Here is a 17,590-nt window from a genome sequence, read left to right as displayed (position 1 = left end):
ATATAAATTCAGTCTTATGTTTTGTATTTAATTTATATTGAGTTAATTTCAGTGTTTGGTAAAATCCAAATTAAGAAAATATCCTAAATGTTACCCAAATTCAATAAATATTTAAAAAAATAAAAAAAAATTTAAAAAGAAATAAAATATTTGAGTTTTCATTTTGTTACCTGTAATTGACATTATAATAGCAAATGATATGTACACCATTCCACACAGTATGTGGAAGAAAGATACTTTTAATGAATTAGTTATTTGAGAGACAACAACAGAAAAATGTTAACTGACCAAAATATGGATTCTACTGGGATTAGAAGAGATGACTGTGGAAGAACTGCCTTGTTGTGGATGGGAAGAAAATTAGAGGGCATATTCACCTTGTTGATGGAACTGAGCAGAGTTAAGACATCATCTTTCTTCATGGTGACTTCTCGGGAACTGCGGGCCTGGAAGTCATATAAAGCTACAACTTTCTCTTCTCGAGCTTCTCCCTCCACTGGAGCAGCCTGTTGTTGCTAAACAAAAGGAGAAAGAAGGCCACATAAGTTCCCTATTGGAACCATCTCTCTATAGAACTTAACAGCAGGGTGCTGTCTCTGGGCCTGAGAGGAGAAAAGAAGCTATGGCTAGAACTTCTTATATGGTTGGTGGTAGCAGAGAGAGATCACAACATGTCATTGTCAGAGATGTTGCTCCATCTTAACACTTCTCAGGGAACAAGAATCCTGGGCAATGAGAATACAGAGTGAGCAAATGAGTATTTACTTTATTGGAAATATATTTAATGCTCTAAGCCACCAGCTCTTATAGCAGGTAGTAAATGATTATACACATCGATATTTCAAAATATTGTTTGAGAAAGTTAAAGGCATATTATCTACCTCTCATCACCTTCTCCATTTCCTGGACCTCCACTAGCAATCCTTAACACCACTTGACCTTTAAATTATCATATCCAGGAACAGTAGAGTTTCTTTTTTAGACATGGATGATAAAGAGCATAGGAAATGCCACTGAATTTTAAAAATTGAAAACATGAACTGAGATAAAATATCTTGTATCTCCCTTTAGCAAGCAACCAGATCATCAAGGTAGCCTCTGAATTTTACTTTCTACAAATATCATATCTCTGAGGGAATGAACAAAATAAACATCCCATAAGTAATGACCCACACATTCAGTTTAGTGTTGCAGATGTATCTCTTCTTACAGAATCCTCTGATTGTATATCAGTCAGGTACTGTGTTTTCACATAACATTGCATAAATGTATCAATTCTTGTTGAGTTACCCACTGTGTACATCTTGGCAAAGGCATAGCATAGAAGCTCCATCAAGGTATATTGACTTGACATGGTAAGTCTATGTCTTTTGTCTACTCCTAATGTATAAGTTTCAAGATTCTCCGTGGAAAGAATCCTTTCCATTTAAGAAGTGTTTCTCTTTTCCTTCTACACACAGAAGTCACTGATAGCATTTGGTGATTCCAGATTCCTCACTCTTCAGGACATTACTTTTCATCTTTCACCCTAACCGTTCTCACATTCTCATCCATTTGCATTTCCAATATCCCAAATACACTTCATTACTTTGTGTTTTCTTTCATTTTCTTTCTTATTTTATTGACCAATAAAATCCTTCTTGTTGTCTGCACAGTAAACCACCTTTAAAAAAATAATTCAGCCCCAGCTGGTGGGGCTCAGTGGATTGAATGCTGGCCTGTGAACCAAAGGATTGTTGGTTTGATTCCTAGTGTAGGCCACATGCCTGGGCTGCAGGCCAGGTCCCCAGCAGAGGGCGTGCAAAATGCAACCACACATTGATGTTTCTCTTCCTCTCTTTCTCCCTCCCTTCCTCTCTCTAAAAATAAATAAATAAAATCTTTTTAAAAAAATTCAGATAAAGTGGCATTAAAATTTTCTAATATTTCAGTGCTCATTTCAGAAAAATGAAATACCATTTTCTTTGTCACTCTTTTCCCACTTCGTATGTCTATTATATGTACTTATTTGTTTAAATTTGTGACATTCTAACAGACTGTAATTTTCATGCAAATCAGGATAATTTTTTTATTCATGCTCGTATATGGTAGATACTTGACAGGTGTTAGTATATAAAAAACTAATAAAGGAAGAAAAGGAGTCAAAAAGGAATATATAAGGGGGAGATTCAAACTAAAGAAATAATGAAGAAAGAATAGTGAAAATATAAAAGAAAAGAAGAAAGCAAAAAATACCACTTATCTAGAAACTCTTCTGTATTAAATCATTTTAGATGCCTGAAGATGCTACAGTTTCTGCACATAAGGATCATAGAATTTACTATTTCTTTGCAATTGTATCCTGGGTTATAGAGAATTATTTTTCTTAGTTGTGAGGATTGTGATTCTTGTCATTTCTAAGTTTTTCTTACCTGGCAGGTTTCTGCCAGATCCCGTAAAGCTTGCATACTGTTTCCAAATGCATTAAGATCCACTAGGAAGGCTTCATGCTTCTTTAGAAGAACCTGGATTTGTTGATGGAAAGATCATCAGAAATAACCCAGAAAGATCAGTAAGTATCCTGGGGGATGTTTCAAGTATTACTTTGGATTATTCTAGTTGTCCTAATTCCTCATAAAATATATATTTTTTAATTTAATATAAATATTTTAACCTTAAATTTGTAAGCACCAAGGAAAAAAGTTATAAATAAATAACTCCTACATTTTGCAACAGGATGACTGGGCCTGGAGAATATTATGCTAAGTGAATTAAGCCAGTCAGTGAACGAAAATTTCACATGATCTTACTCATATGTGGAATCTAATGAATATAACAAACTAATGAACAAAATAGAAACAGAAGCTTAGATACATAAAACAGACTGACAGCTGCCAGAAAGGCAGTGAGGGATGGGATAAGAGATGTTAAAATGATTAACCAAAGAATAATTATGCATAACCCATAGACACAGACAACCATGTGGGGATCGAGTTGGTGAGGGGAGAGGGTGGGACTGGGAGGTGGTGGGGAAAGGGAGAAAAAGTGACAAGAACAGTAACAGCAGAAACAAAAAAGTGAGTGTCTGTGGAGAAAACAGAAAGCACTAAAGTTGTGAAATAAAGTATAATGAAAATACAAAAATGTGTAATAAAAAAGTTAACATGTATTAGTTGATTAGATAGCTTTGAAACTCTAAGGGCTTTGATTTAGAGGGGTTAGGAAATTACAAAGAGAGAAAAACCTGGGTGTTGCAGGAGAGTGTGGGTTACTTTTGATCCAATGTTTTATATTCATTATATAATAGTTAATTATATTTTCTGCATATGAGGACTAAAGATACTCTGAGTTTTTTTTTCTATTAATAAGAGGTTCAGATTAGCAAGCCAAGTATTGAATTCTAGTTCTTATTATATTCCACCCATTTTAATGACAAAGTTATGGAGATGGACAATTGCGATGATTTCCCAGAAGTATAAATTTACCTAATGCCACTGAACGGTACACTTAAAAATGGTTAAAATGGGAGAGATCCAAGATGGAGGAGGGGTGAATGGAAGCTATGCTAACCTCCTTCCAGGATCAATTTGGAATTATAACTAAATTGTGGAGAAATCATCCAGAATAAATAATTGAACAATAGCAGGAGAGAAGTCTTATACCCATGGACAGACAGAAGAAACACTTTCACCACAATGTGACAGGTGTGGAGTGCAGAGGAGAGAGCTGGCTGTGCTCCCATGGGCAGAAGCTGAAGTTCCAGAAGAATATTTCAATTACTAAGGGAGATGCCCCTGAGAAAGGTGGAGTCTAAACCCCAAACTGGCCTCTCCAGCCTATAGCACCAGAGCCCAAAAATACCATCCAGCTGCAAAAAGCATCAGGGTTTCTCTCTGCCAGGGACAGACAGCAGGAGGTACGGATAGCCTTTGGAAGGAACAATGCATACATTTTCATTTGCAGCCACTTACCCTGAGTTCCAGCAAAGGGAGGGCAGAGAGGACTAGAGACACTTGAGAAGATACTGGGGCTGATGGCTTTGGGAAGAGAACTGAGAGAGTAGCCTCTGAGATCCTGGTACTGAATTATCCTCCATACTGCAGGAGCCATCTTGCTCAGGCAGCCCACTCCTCTCCAACTGGCATCAGCTTGAGGGGAAGTAATAGCCCCACCCACAAGAATTACTCTGTCCTACCCTGTGGTGCTTACGCCTGACTGCTGATTGCAGAGTGACTAGATTAACAACTGAAGTAGTCAGCCACGGACCATGGATCTCTGGTAGTCTCTAACAGGCTGTCTAAGGTCAGACTGGGACACCACCTGACATCATCAGAGGCAGATCCAGAAGGAAAAAAAACAGTGGTAAATACTAGATGCTGCTGAGAGGAAATCCACCATGGTCTTCGATTTGAAGTATTTTCTCTCCTGCATAGTTTTTTACCATTCACTTCTTATCCTTCAAGCTTGTGCATATTAAGTCATTAGATTTTATATTATAATTTATTTTTATTTAAAATTTCACACTTTGCTCCTCCCTTATTTTACCCCATTTAAACTTCTTCTTTCCTCTTCTTATTTTTGCTTTAAATTCCACTTTGTTTCTTGCTTGTTTCCATCCTGTACCCCTACTATTTCTCCCCCTTCTAGCCTCTTAAAACCATTTTTCTTGTCATTGGCCATCTCACATTTTTTTTTCTGCTCTTAAAATACTTGCATTCTCTCTCCACCATTATCAATCTTTGTTTGTTTGTTGTGGATGGGGTGGTGATTGTTACATTTATTCAATTTTATCTTGAGATCTTCACTATTTTGGTGCTTCAAATCTCAAATTTTACCATTCCCCCTCTCACTCCATTCTGCTTTCCTCATTTCCTTTCCTATTTTCATCTCAAATTTTAATTTTTCCCTGTCTTAACCTGGTTTTTGTTCCTCACTCTTAATATTCCTTCTCCCTCTATTATCTCAAAATCACTTCCTTTCCTCTAGACATTTATTAAGTTCTCCTTTCTTTCTTGTTTCCTTCTTACTCCCATCACACCTATATTAATGTTAGCTCATTCGATGTTGATAGTGTTGTAGTGGATCTTTTTCTCTAATTTGGTCCCTATATATTTCTATTTATTTATTTACTTTTTTCCTTTTTATTTCTCTCTCTCATTTTATTATTTTTTAATTTCTGTTTAAACTTAACACTACATGCTTCTCTTCTCTTGCTCCCTTCCACCATTTCATTTACTTTTTTATTTATGATGTAATTTTTCCTTTCTTTCTTCACATTGTTCAAATTCCCTACCCTTATTTTTTCTCCTCCCTTTACCTTCCCAAAATCATTTTTCTTTGAGTTACTCATATCATATTCCTTTCTCCTTTATTATAATAGTCTTAATCTAGTTATACCTTTGTTAATACTGGCTCATAGTGTGATTGTGGGTGGGGATTATCTTGTGGGTATAGGATTGTTACCTGGGCTTTTGGTTTTCTTCTGATAGCACCTGCACAACAGCATACGTGATGTGACTCTCAATCAACCAACCAGAGAGAAAACAAACAAAGAATGACCCAAAAACAATCAAAACCCAATTACAACCAGAGAGACTACATAAATTTCATAAAGGCATCCCAAGAGCATCAAGTTCAGTAGATCAAGGAGACTGCACCACTGAATCTGTCAGGTGTTCTACTGTATATGTTCATGCCACAAAGGCATGGAATAGAAGCAGGTCAATCTAAGAAACAGAAACAAACAAGAAGAGTATCCCCCAAAATGGGAAGACAAAGAAAAAAAAAGCCTAATCAAAAAGAAAGGAGGGATCCCCCAAAAGAGTGCTAAATGAAATAGAGGCAAGTAAACTATCAGACATTGAATTCAAAATACTGGACATAAGAATGCTCATTAGCTCAGTGAGAACTACAGAGAACTACAGGGAAGTAGTTCTTTTGTGAAATAAGAAATAGTTCTTAATTCTGTAAAATAAGAAATAACTAGAACTACAAAGAACTGCAGGGAAGTAGTTCTTACTTCTGTGAAATAAGAAATAACAAGGAACTGACTGTGAAATACATCACCATGAAAAAAGACAAAGAAACTATCAGCAGGAACCAGGAAGAAATGAAAAATAAAATTTCTGAATTAAAGAACAGTAGAAGGAGTTAAAAATAGGCTAGATGAAGCAGAGGACAGATCAGCAAGTTGGAAGACAAGATTGGAAACAAAAAACTCCCAGAAAGATCAAGAAAAGGAAAAAAAATACTAAAAAAGAACAAAGAGGGGATAAGAGAACTGCAGAACAACATAAAATGTAATAATATCCATATAACAGAGATACCAGAAGGAGAGAAAGAAGAACAAGGCATAGAAAACCTGTTTAAAAACATAATGACAGAAAATTTCCTTAACTTGATGAAAGAAAAAACCACAGAAGTCCAGGGAACACAGGAGGTCCCAATCAGGATGAATTCAAAGAGGCTCACTCTAAGACACATTAAAATTAAAATGGCAACGTTTAAAGAAAAAGGGAGAATATTAAAGGTAGCAAGGGAGAAACAGGAAATAACATACAGGGGAGCTCCAATAAGACCAGCAGCTGATCTCCCAACAGAAACACTACAAGGCAGAGGCAATGGCAAGAAATATCCCAAGTAATGAAAATCAAAGGCCTGCAAACAACACTACTCTACCCAGCAAGACTCTCATTTAAAATTGAAGGCAAGATAAAGAGCTTCTCAGGCCAAAAAAACAAAAAAATGGGGATGGGGGAGGGGAGAGAACACTTCTCCACCAAACCAGCACTGCAAGAGATGCTAAAGGGGATGCTTTAAGAAGATTAAGTAAAAGTGAGAGAGAGAGAAAGACAGGTGCAAAAGGAAAAATGCAATGAATAAGTATTGAATGCTATCAATAATAACAATAAAATGTAAATAGATAAATGCATAGTGTAGCTGAATGGATAATAAAACATGACCAACATATATGCTGTCTACAAGAAACACAGCTCAGTACAAAGGATCTACACAAACTGACAGTGAAGGGAAAGAAAAAATATTCCAAGAAAATGCACTGAATAAAAAAAAGAAAAAAGCCCAGGATAGCAATACATTATTAGATAAAATAGATTTCAAAACAAAGGCCATAAAAAGAGACAGTGGAGGACATTATATAATACTTAAGAGAACAATCCATCAAGAAGATATAATCCTTATAAACATATATGCACCTAACATAGGAGCAGCAAAATATATAAGGGAAATCTTGGAGGACTTCAAGAAAGATATCGACAACAACACGCTCATAGTAGGGGATTTTGACACCCTATTATCACCAGCAGATAGATCTTCCAGGCAAATAATCAAAAAGGATATTGTGGTATTGAACAACACTCCAGATCAAATGGACTTAATTGATAGATACATAAACTTTCATCTCAAAGAAACAAAGTATACATTCTTTTCAAATGCACATAGAATATTTTCAAAGATAGACTTCATGGAAGGTCATGAAACAAGCCTCAACAAACTTAAGAAAATTGAAATTATATCAAACATATACTCAGATCACAATGGCTTGAAACTAGAAACCAACCTCCTAGAAAAAAAAAATTAAAATCCATGGGAATTAAATTACAGTCTATTAAATAATAAATGGGTTAAAAATGAGATGCAGGGAGATATTTTTAAGAAATTTATGGAAACAAATGAAAATGAAAAAAACAACAGCCCAAAACCTATGGGACACAATGAGGACAGTCCTGAGAGGGAAGTTCATAGCAATACAGGGCTGCCTAAAAATGATAGAAAAATGTCAAGTAAACAATCTAAAGCTACATCTACAAGAACTAAAGGAACAACAAAGAAAGTCCAGGGAAAATAGACAAAAGAAAATAATCAAGATGAGGGAGGAATTAAATGACATAGAGACTAAAAGAACAATTCAATGGATAAATAAATCTGGGAACTGGATCTTTGAAAATATGAAAAAAAATCTACAAGCCTTTAACAAGACTCATCAAGAAAAAAGGAGAGAGGACCCAAATAAATAAAATCAGAAATGAAAGAGGATAAATTAAAGCCAATATCACAGAAATACAAGGGATTGTAAGAAAATATTATGAACAACAAAATACCAAGAAATTTGACAACCTGGACAAATTGGATAAATTTCTGGAAGCACATATCTTCCAAAACTAAATAAAGAAAGAGGAGAAAGCCTGAAAAGACCAATAACAATTAGTGAAATTGAAGCAGTAATCAAAAAACACCTGGCAAACAAAAGCCTGTACCAGACAACTTCAGAGGTAAACTGTACCAAATGTTTAGGAAGAGCTAACACTTATCCTTATCAAACTATTCCAAAACATTCAAGAATATGGAAGAATCCCAAATACTTCTTATGAGGTCAGTATCATCCTAATTTCAAAACCAGAAAAAGACACAGCAAAGACAGAAAACTATAGGCCAATATTACTGATGAACATAGATGCTAAAATCTTCAACAGAATATTGGCAAGCTGGATCCAGCAATACAATGAAAAGATCATACACTAAGATCAAGTGGGACTCATCCTAGAGATGCAAAGATGGTATAATGTTCACAAATAAACAAATGTAATACACTACATAAACAAAATGAATGACAAAAATTACATAATCATATCAATAGATGCTGAAAAAGCATTTGATAAAGTACAGCACCATTTTATGATAAAAACACTCAGTGGAATGGGAATAGAAGGAGCACACTTTGACATAATAAAGGCCATAAAAAAGAAACCTACAGACAACACCATGCTTAACAGGCAAAAACTAAACTTTTGCCTCCTAAGATTAGGAACAAGACAAGGATTCTGCTTCTACCACTTCTATTCAACATAGTATTAGAAGTTCCAGCCACAGCAATCAAGCTTGAAAAAGAAATAAAAGACATCCAAATTGGAAAGGAGGGAGTAAAACTTTCATTGATTGCAGGTGAAACAATAGTGTACGCAGAAAACCATATAGACTCCACCAAAAATCTCCTTGACTTAATAAGTGAATTTTGCAAAATAAAGGATAATAAAATCAACCTACAGAAATTGAAGGCAATTATGTACACCAAAAGTGAAATGTCAGAAACTAGGAAAAAAATTCCATTTACTAGAGCAACAAGAAAAATAAAGTACCTAGGAATAAATTTAACCAAGGTGGCAAAAGACCTGTATTCAGAAAAGAAGAAAGAAATTAAGGAAGACCTAAGTAAATGGAAGCATATACTGTGTTCATGGATTGGAAGAATCAAATCATTAAAGTGTCCATACTACCCAAAACAATCTATAGATTCTCACATTTCCTATTAAAATACCAATGACAAGAGAATCAAGATGGCAGAGGAGTGAGTGGAAGTCACATTGACCTCCTCCCAGGACCAATCTGGAATTACAACTGAATTGTGGAGAAATCACCTGGGACAAACAACTGAACAAGAGCAACAGAGGAACCTTATAACCTTGGGCATATGGAAAAATCAGCATTAACACAACCTAACTGATAAGGAGAGCAGTAGAGACTTGAGAAGACAGGCAGCACCAGAAGGATATTGAAATGGCCAGTTGGAACCCCCTGAGAAGAGTGGGGTCTATACCATAAGTGGGGATCTCCAGCCTACAGTACCAGAACCCCAAAAGTACACAGCTAACAGCCAGCGGCAAAAAGCTGCAGGGTTGCACTCTGCCAGAGACAGGTGGCTGGAGAGGCAAGGAGCCTTTTAAAGGGACAGTGATTAAATTTGTATTTGCAGCCACTTACCTGGGTCTCAGCCAAAGGTAGGGGCGGAATGGGCTAGAGACGCATGATGAGACTGGGAAAGGAGGCTTTGGGGAAAACTGAGAGAGTGGCAAGCGGGATCCTCGTGCTGACTCATCTCCCATACAGCATTAGCCATCTTGCTCAAGCAGACTACTCTCCTGTGCATCAACAGCCTGAGAGGACATGATAGCCCTGCCCCCAGGAGGGACTCATCCTCACCCTGTGGTATCTCTAAGATGGCCTGCTGAGTGCAGAGTGACTAGATTAACAACTGAAGGAAACAGCCACAAACAGTAGATTCCTGGAAGTCACGAACAGACTGCCTACAGTCAGACAGGGTCAACATCTAACATCATCAGAGGCAGATCCAGAAAGTAGAAACAGCGGCCTCCAACCATAGATGTTCACACCACAAAGTTAAGAAATCAGGGCAGATCAATTTAAGAAGCAGAAGCAAAAAAGCAGAGTCTCATAAAAAATGGGAAGACAAAGAAATACCCCCCAACTGAAGGGGAAGGAGAAGTCCCCAGAAAGTGAACGAAATGAAATACGGGCAGGTAAACTATCAGATATTGAGTTCAAAACAATGGCTCTAAGGAAGCTCAATGAGCTCACTGAGCTCAGATAGAATTACAAAAAATTACAGGGAAACTACAGGGAACTTACTGCAAAGTATATCAGCATGAAAAAGGACATAGAAACTATCAATAAGAGACAAGGGGAAACGAAGAATACAATTTCTGAATTGACCAACACAGTAGAAGGAATCAAAAGCAGGCTAGATGAAGCAGAGGAACTAATCAGCAAGCTGGAGGACAAGGTAGAGAAAAGCTCCCAGAAAGAGCAAGAAAATGAAAAAAGAGTCAAAAAGAATGAAGAGGTGTTGAGGGGAATGAAGGGCAACCTGAAACATAATAATATCCATATAATAGTGATACCATAAGGAGAAGAAGAGGAGCAAGGGAGAGAGAACCTGTCTGATAAGGTAATAATGGAAAACTTCCCTCATTGGAGGAAAGAAAAAGTCACACATAGGGTCCTATTCAAGAGAAAACCAATGAGGCCCACTCCAAGACACATCATCATTAAAATGACATATATCATAGACAAACAGAAAATCCTAAAGGAAGCAAGGGAGAAAGAGATAGTAACATATAAGGGAGCCCTGTTAAGGCTAGCAGCTGACTTCTCAACAGAAACACTTCAAGCCAGAAGGGAATGGCAAGAAATATTCCAAGTTGTGAAAAGCAAAGGCATGCAACCAAGACTGCTCTACCCAGCAAGGCTCTCAATTAAAATGGAAGGGGAAGTAAGTAGTTTCCCAGACAAAAGAGGGCTAAAAGAATACACCTCCATCAAACCAGCACTGCAAGATATGCTAAAGGGACTACTTTAAGAAGATGAGGAAAAAGAGTTTATGAATATCCAGTTCCTTTCACAGTCACCAATACTTGATATTACCAATATTTTAATATGTATTAATCTGATTGTGACAATAATGTGTTATTTTAATTGTTCCTTTATTATTTGTTGAAACTAAACCTGTTTTGTGTACTTATTGCTTATTTCTATTATTTTTAAAGAGATTTAAATGACTTTTTGGTTTTCTTTATCCATTTTTTGATTAAAGATTTGTAGAAATTTTTCCCCCCAAAAAAGCCCAAAAAGCTATTAACTCTTTTTTAGATGCATTGCAAATACATTCCTATTCTATTTCTTGTCCATTAATGTTTTATATGTATATTACTATATAGTCTTAAATGTTTAAAGTAATCATATTGTCAATATTTTACTTCATAACTTCTGGGTCTGAATATTTTACTTCAGGGTAAGAAAAATATTAGTTTGTATTTTCTCTGAAAACTCCTTACATTCTACATATTGATTTTTAACTCACCTGAATATTTCTTGTATAATGTGTGAAATAGGGCTTTATATTTGTTTTATTTCAAGTAATAGTGGTCTATACTCCCTATGTGCTGAATGGGCCTTAGTTTCTCAATTGATTTGAAATATTAATTTAATCATATATTACATTGTTAGATATATACATTTGTTTCTAAAATGCTTATTTTATTTCATTGATTGACTTGATTATTTCTTTGATGGTGTCATGCTGTTTTAATTGCTGAGAAGTTATAATGGATTTAAATTTTTTAGTATTTTATAATTAACTTTGACATTTAAAAAATAAAATCAATCTGCATTTAAAAATAAATAAATACATAGAAATATCAATGACATAATTCACAGATTTAGAACAAATATTTCATAAATTAATATGGAACAATAAGAGACCCTGAATAGTCTCAGCAATTGTGATAAAGAAGAACAAAGTAGGAAGGATCACAATACCTGCTATCAAACTATACTACAAGGCTTCTGTAATCAACACAGTCTGGTACTGGTATAAGAGCAGACACCCAGATCAATAGAACAGAATAGATAGCCCAGACATTAACCCAAATCTCCAGTCAATTCATATTTGACAAAGGGAGCAGAGGCATACAATGGAGTAAAAATCGCTCTTCAAAAAATGGTTCTGGGAGACCTCGAATAGTACATACCAAAAAAATGAAACTAGACCACCAACTTACACCATACACCAGAATAAACTCAAAATGGATCAAAGACTTTAACACAAGCCACAACACCATAAAAGTCCTAGAGGAAAATATAGGCAGTAAAATTTCAGATATCTCATGCAGCAATATTTTCACTGATACATCCTTTAGGGAAGGAAAATAAAAGAAAGAATAAACAAATGAGACTGCATCAAATTAAAAGGCTTCTGCATGGCTAAAGAAAATATTATCAAAACAAAAAGGGAACCAATCATATAAGAAAACATATTTGCCAACAACACCTCAGACAAGGGTTTGATCTCCAAAATAAAGAAATCATATCACTCAATGCCAGCAAGATAAACAATTCAATTAAAAATGGGTGAAGGACCTGAATAGACAATTTTCCAAGGAGGACATACAGAGGGCACATAGACATATGAAAGGATATTCAACATCACTAACCATCAGAGAGATGCAAACTAAAACCACAATGAGATACCATCTCACATTCATCAGTATGGCCATCATTAACAAATCAACAAACAAGTGTTGTCAAGGTTGTGGAGAAAAGGGAACCCTAGTGTACTGTTGGGGGGAATGCAGATTGGTGCAGCCACTGTGGAAAACAGTATGGAATTTCTTCAGAAAAGTAAAAATGGAACTGCATTTTGATCCAGTGATTCCACTGCTGGGATTATACCCTTAGAATCCTGAAATACCAATTCAAAAGAACCTATGCACCCCTATGTTTATAACAGTGTTATTTACAATGTCCAAGTACAGGAAAAAGCCTAAATTCCCATAAGTAAACAAGTGAATCAAAAACCTTTGGTTCATTTATACAGTAGAATGCTATACTTCAGAATGAAATAAGGAACTATTATTCTTCATGGCAGCATGGATGGAACTGTAGAGTATTATGCTAAGTGAAATAAACCAGGTGGTGAAATGCAAATATCATGTGATCTCACTTATATCTGTAACCTAATGAACTAAACAAACAAACAGTCAAAATAGAACCAGAGGCAAAGGAACAAGGAACAGACTGACAGGAGCAAGATGGGAGGGGGGCAAGGGGTTAATGGAGGAAAGAAGTGGAAGTTAAAGAACAAGTATGGATGACCCATAGACATGGATAACAGGGTGGGGAATTGACTGTCAGAGGGCAAGGAAGAGCAATGGGGAAAAATTGAGACAAGTGTAATAGAACAACAATAAAAAATGGTTGAAATGGAAATGTTTATGTCATAAATATTTTACAATAAACTGTATTTCTGTGTAAAAATAATAATTTCTATATATGTGCTTCAATCTACACGAAGTCAAAAGTGCACAGGCATTTTATCAACACACATCCTAGCTAAAAGAAGATGCTATTAATCATGGTACTTTGTTAAATTAAACATTGGCATAGTTTTAGATGCTCATTTTAATTATTTCTGGCACTGAAAGTTTATGAAATACTGTATCATCTTCCCACAAGAAAATGAGCAAAATAAATAAATGGCTTATAGTATAATATGACCTTTGATATTCTGCTTGTTCCAACATGTCTGTCTGATTTTACTTTTAAAAAAAAGTATTTAAGGTCATTTTATCTTAAAACTATGGTGGTTTTGTAACATCTCAAGGTTATTCTGGGAAGTTTAATATGGGACCAAAACAAGCATGAATCTCTCATGCCTTTCTGACTTTAAATACCCTCTAGGGAATTAATGGATTTCTGTGGGATTAGGAAAATATAATGTATCTTTTGGGATCTCTGCCAACTGTGAGGGTATCCTAGCAAATGAAGTCCAAAGGCTATCATATCACCGTGGAAACCCCAAATAACCTAACAGAACTTGTAAATGTCCCACGAATTATTCTGGTACAATTTGATGAATACTAGACAATGTCCATCCTCATTTCTGCCTTACCCCAGCCGCTTCTTCATCAGCTCCATAGTTAGTGTTGTCTGCAATAGGTTCCTTCTCTCTAATCCATGCTTCTGCTTCATGCATATCAGCCAGGTACTGCTGGAACTGGACATTAGTCTCAAGATCATTTTGCCGCCTAGCAGCTCGAGTCTGTAGAGACTGCATATTCTCATTCAAACTCTTGACCCTAGAGGCCACATCTTCTGCAGCAAAGTGTCCTATTGAGTGGTTATAACAAAGGCAAATGTTACTCTGATTAACATTCACTACAATTCAATTATTTTAATAATCTTGGGGAGAGACATGGAGTTATGAAGATGATGCTTATACTCAGTGTGACATTTTACCTAAATTCCTGGAAATTAGAATGACGAGTGTTAATGAGGGATAGGCATGCATGGATGGTAGTGTGTGTCTGCGTGGTGGTTCATTGGATGGTATGTTCTGTTATACAGACCTGAAAACAAAATACCTATGCGTGGGTGTTTCTCAGAGTTTCAAAATCCCATATTCTCTAGACTAATCAGAACATTCAGCAGATTTCCATTCCTATCCATAAAGGACTTATTACTATATGAACTGTTCTCTACTTAAACAATTAGGAAACAGGACAGAAATCTGTAAAATGCAGTAATTTTCAGAAAATAGGCAGAGGATTATGAATCCTGAGAAAAGGGAAAGAAGTGAGGTGTATCCTATCATTGCCACAGTTTATGTCTGGGACAGTTTCTAGGCTTTAGTGCTAGAAGGGTTAATCAAAACAGAAGTAGCAGTCACATTGAGTTGAGAAGACAGAAATCAGAGTTGGGGGAAGACAAGAAAGGTAGGGCTTGTGGAATCGAGTACTAAAGAGGAAGGTACTACACAGAGATGGAGCTTCAAATACATGCAAAGATGTGCAAAGAATATTAAGCTGATCACTCTTAAAATTTTACTCCCAGGATTCCTTTATAATTTTTAAATATTACTGGGGACCACTTTAAGCTTTTCTTAAATGGTGACATCTATAGATAGTTAACATATCAGAAATAGAAAATATTTAAATGTATACACCATGGCCCATGGGCTGCATGCAGCCTGGAATGTCTATGAATGCAGCCCAACACAAAATCATAAGTTTACTTAAAACATTATGAGACTTTTTTTGTTTTCATTATTGTTTGTGTACTTAATGTGTGACCCAAGACAACTCTTCTTGCAGTGTGGTCCAGGGATGCCAAAAGTTTGAACACCCCTGCTTAGAGCAATGGCCTTATCACACATCATTTAGACCCTAGAAAACTTTACTGTACACTTATGAAAGAGAGAATGTAAAAAAGGCAAATGTCTTTGCATCATTATGAAAACCACAAAATAAAAATTAGAAAGTCACTACCTTAGAATAAATGCATATGCATGTGCACACACACACACACGCCACAGGACTGTAGCTAATAAACAAATATAGGACATGCAGATGACCAACAGACATATGAAAAGATCTTCATGTTACTAATTATCAGAGAAATGCACATTAAAATAACAATGAGATAGCATATCATACCAGTCAGAATAGCTATAATCAATAAATCAACAAACAAGTGTCAGCAAGGATATGGAGAAAGGGGAACTCTTGTGCACTGTTAGTGGAATAAATTTCCACTGTTGGCAGGTGCAGCCATTGTGGAAAGCAGTATTGAAATACCTCAAAAAATTAAAAACAGATCTGCTTTTTGACCCAGAGATGCTACTTCTGGGAATTTAACTGAGGGAACACAAAACACCGGTTCAAAAGAACATAAGTACCCCTATGTTTATTGTAGTGTTATTTACAATCACCAAGATATGGAAGCAGCCCAAGTGCCCGTCAACAGATGAGTGGATACAACAACTATGGGGCATTTACACAATGGAATACTACTTGGCTGTTAAAAAAGAAGAAAATTTTACCCTTTGTGACAGTGTGGATAGACTTGGAAAACATTATGCTAAGTAAAATAAGCCAGTTAGAGAAAGACAAATACCATATGATTTCACTCATGTGGAATCTAATGAACAAACTGGACTAACAGGAAAAATGGGGACAGACTCATAGATGGAAAGCAGGATGATAGCTAGTGGGCATAGAGTTTAGGGATTAGAGGGGCTGAGCAAAAAGGAACGAGGGCTCATGGACATGGACAACAGTGTGGTGATTGCTGGAAGGAGAGGTTCATAAGGGGACATTTTAGTAATGTAAATGTAAAATGTAAGTGTAAAAAAAGATTAATGATTAAATTTATTTTTGAAATATTTTATTTATTTATTTTTAGAGAGAGGAAAAGGAAGGGAGAAAGAGGGAGAGAAACATTGATGTGTGAGAGAAACATTGATTGATTGGTTGCCTCTGGCACAGCCCCAACTGGGAAACTGGCCCTCAATCCAGGCATGTGTCCTGACTGAGAATCCAACTGGCAACCTTTCGGTTCACAGGCCAGCATTCAATCCAGTGAGCCGCATCAGCCAGGGCTAAAGACTGAATTTTCAAAAAAGCAATAAAAATAAATAAAATTATAATAAATACACAGTTAATCCAAAAAGAGCAGAAACTGATGAACAACAACAAATACCCAAAATGTTAGGTTTAAATTTACCCACATTGATAGTCACTTTAAATGCATGTGGTCTAAATGCTACAATTAAAAGGGAAAGATTACCAGATTGCACAAAATAAAAGCAAAGTCACAGTTTATGCTGTCTATAATATACCTGCTTTATTTGTGTGTCATCCTTGTACAGGGATAATATTAATTTTGCTGTATTGTTCCAATTTTAGTGTATGAGCTGCTGAAGCAAGCATGATAAGAAATCTGCTTTAAATGTAAAGAAACATAGTGAAATCAGAAAGATGGAGAAATACATATCAAGCAAACATGAATCAAAGATAGAGTGGCTTTGTTAATGTCGTACTAACTAGACTTTAGGATATCACCAGAACTATATCATAATGTTGAAGATTTAAATTTATCAATAAGATGAGCCTAAGTATATAAGCAATAATAGGGATTTAAAATACATGAAACTAAAAGAACTGAAAAGAAGCATAGACAACAGTATGGTGATTGCAGGGGGAAGATGTAGGTGAAAGTGGAAGAGGGTATGGGGGGATAAATGGTAATGGAAAATACAATAAAAGTGAACTATTAAAAATATAAAATAAAAATAAAAAGACCTGAAAAGAGAAAAAGATAAATCTATAATTACAGCTGGAAATTTCAAAAAAAGAGATGATGAGTCACTATAATAAAATAGGGATATCAAATAAATATTTTTAGGCTTGAATCACTCAACTGAGATCTGAAATTTTGGTCAGCAATCTGAATTTTAAAT

The 17,590-nt window shown here is 35.7% G+C and overlaps 1 protein-coding gene and 1 non-coding gene across 2 annotated transcripts in view; both read right to left on the bottom strand.

Annotated features, from left to right (window-relative positions):
• Window positions 1–17,590, bottom strand: part of SPTA1 (spectrin alpha, erythrocytic 1) — a 161,308-nt gene that overhangs the window by 91,617 nt on the left and 52,101 nt on the right. The window contains exons 19-21 of the mRNA XM_054563351.1: window positions 14,243–14,460; window positions 2,412–2,504; window positions 378–515 (exon numbers count right to left, since the gene is read on the bottom strand). Of these exons, the coding sequence (XP_054419326.1) occupies window positions 378–515; window positions 2,412–2,504; window positions 14,243–14,460 (449 nt within the window). The remainder of the gene's footprint in view (window positions 1–377; window positions 516–2,411; window positions 2,505–14,242; window positions 14,461–17,590) is intronic.
• On the bottom strand, window positions 16,955–17,056 carry LOC129062490 (U6 spliceosomal RNA). Its single transcript, XR_008528281.1, has one exon. It is a non-coding gene; the product is annotated as a U6 spliceosomal RNA (small nuclear RNA).

Source organism: Pteronotus mesoamericanus, unplaced genomic scaffold, assembly GCF_021234165.1.
Source record: "Pteronotus mesoamericanus isolate MK-2021 breed Mesoamerican mustached bat unplaced genomic scaffold, CSHL_Meso_final scaffold_705, whole genome shotgun sequence".
NCBI classification, from domain to species: domain Eukaryota; kingdom Metazoa; phylum Chordata; class Mammalia; order Chiroptera; family Mormoopidae; genus Pteronotus; species Pteronotus mesoamericanus.
This window is presented reverse-complemented; position numbering and strand designations above follow the sequence as displayed.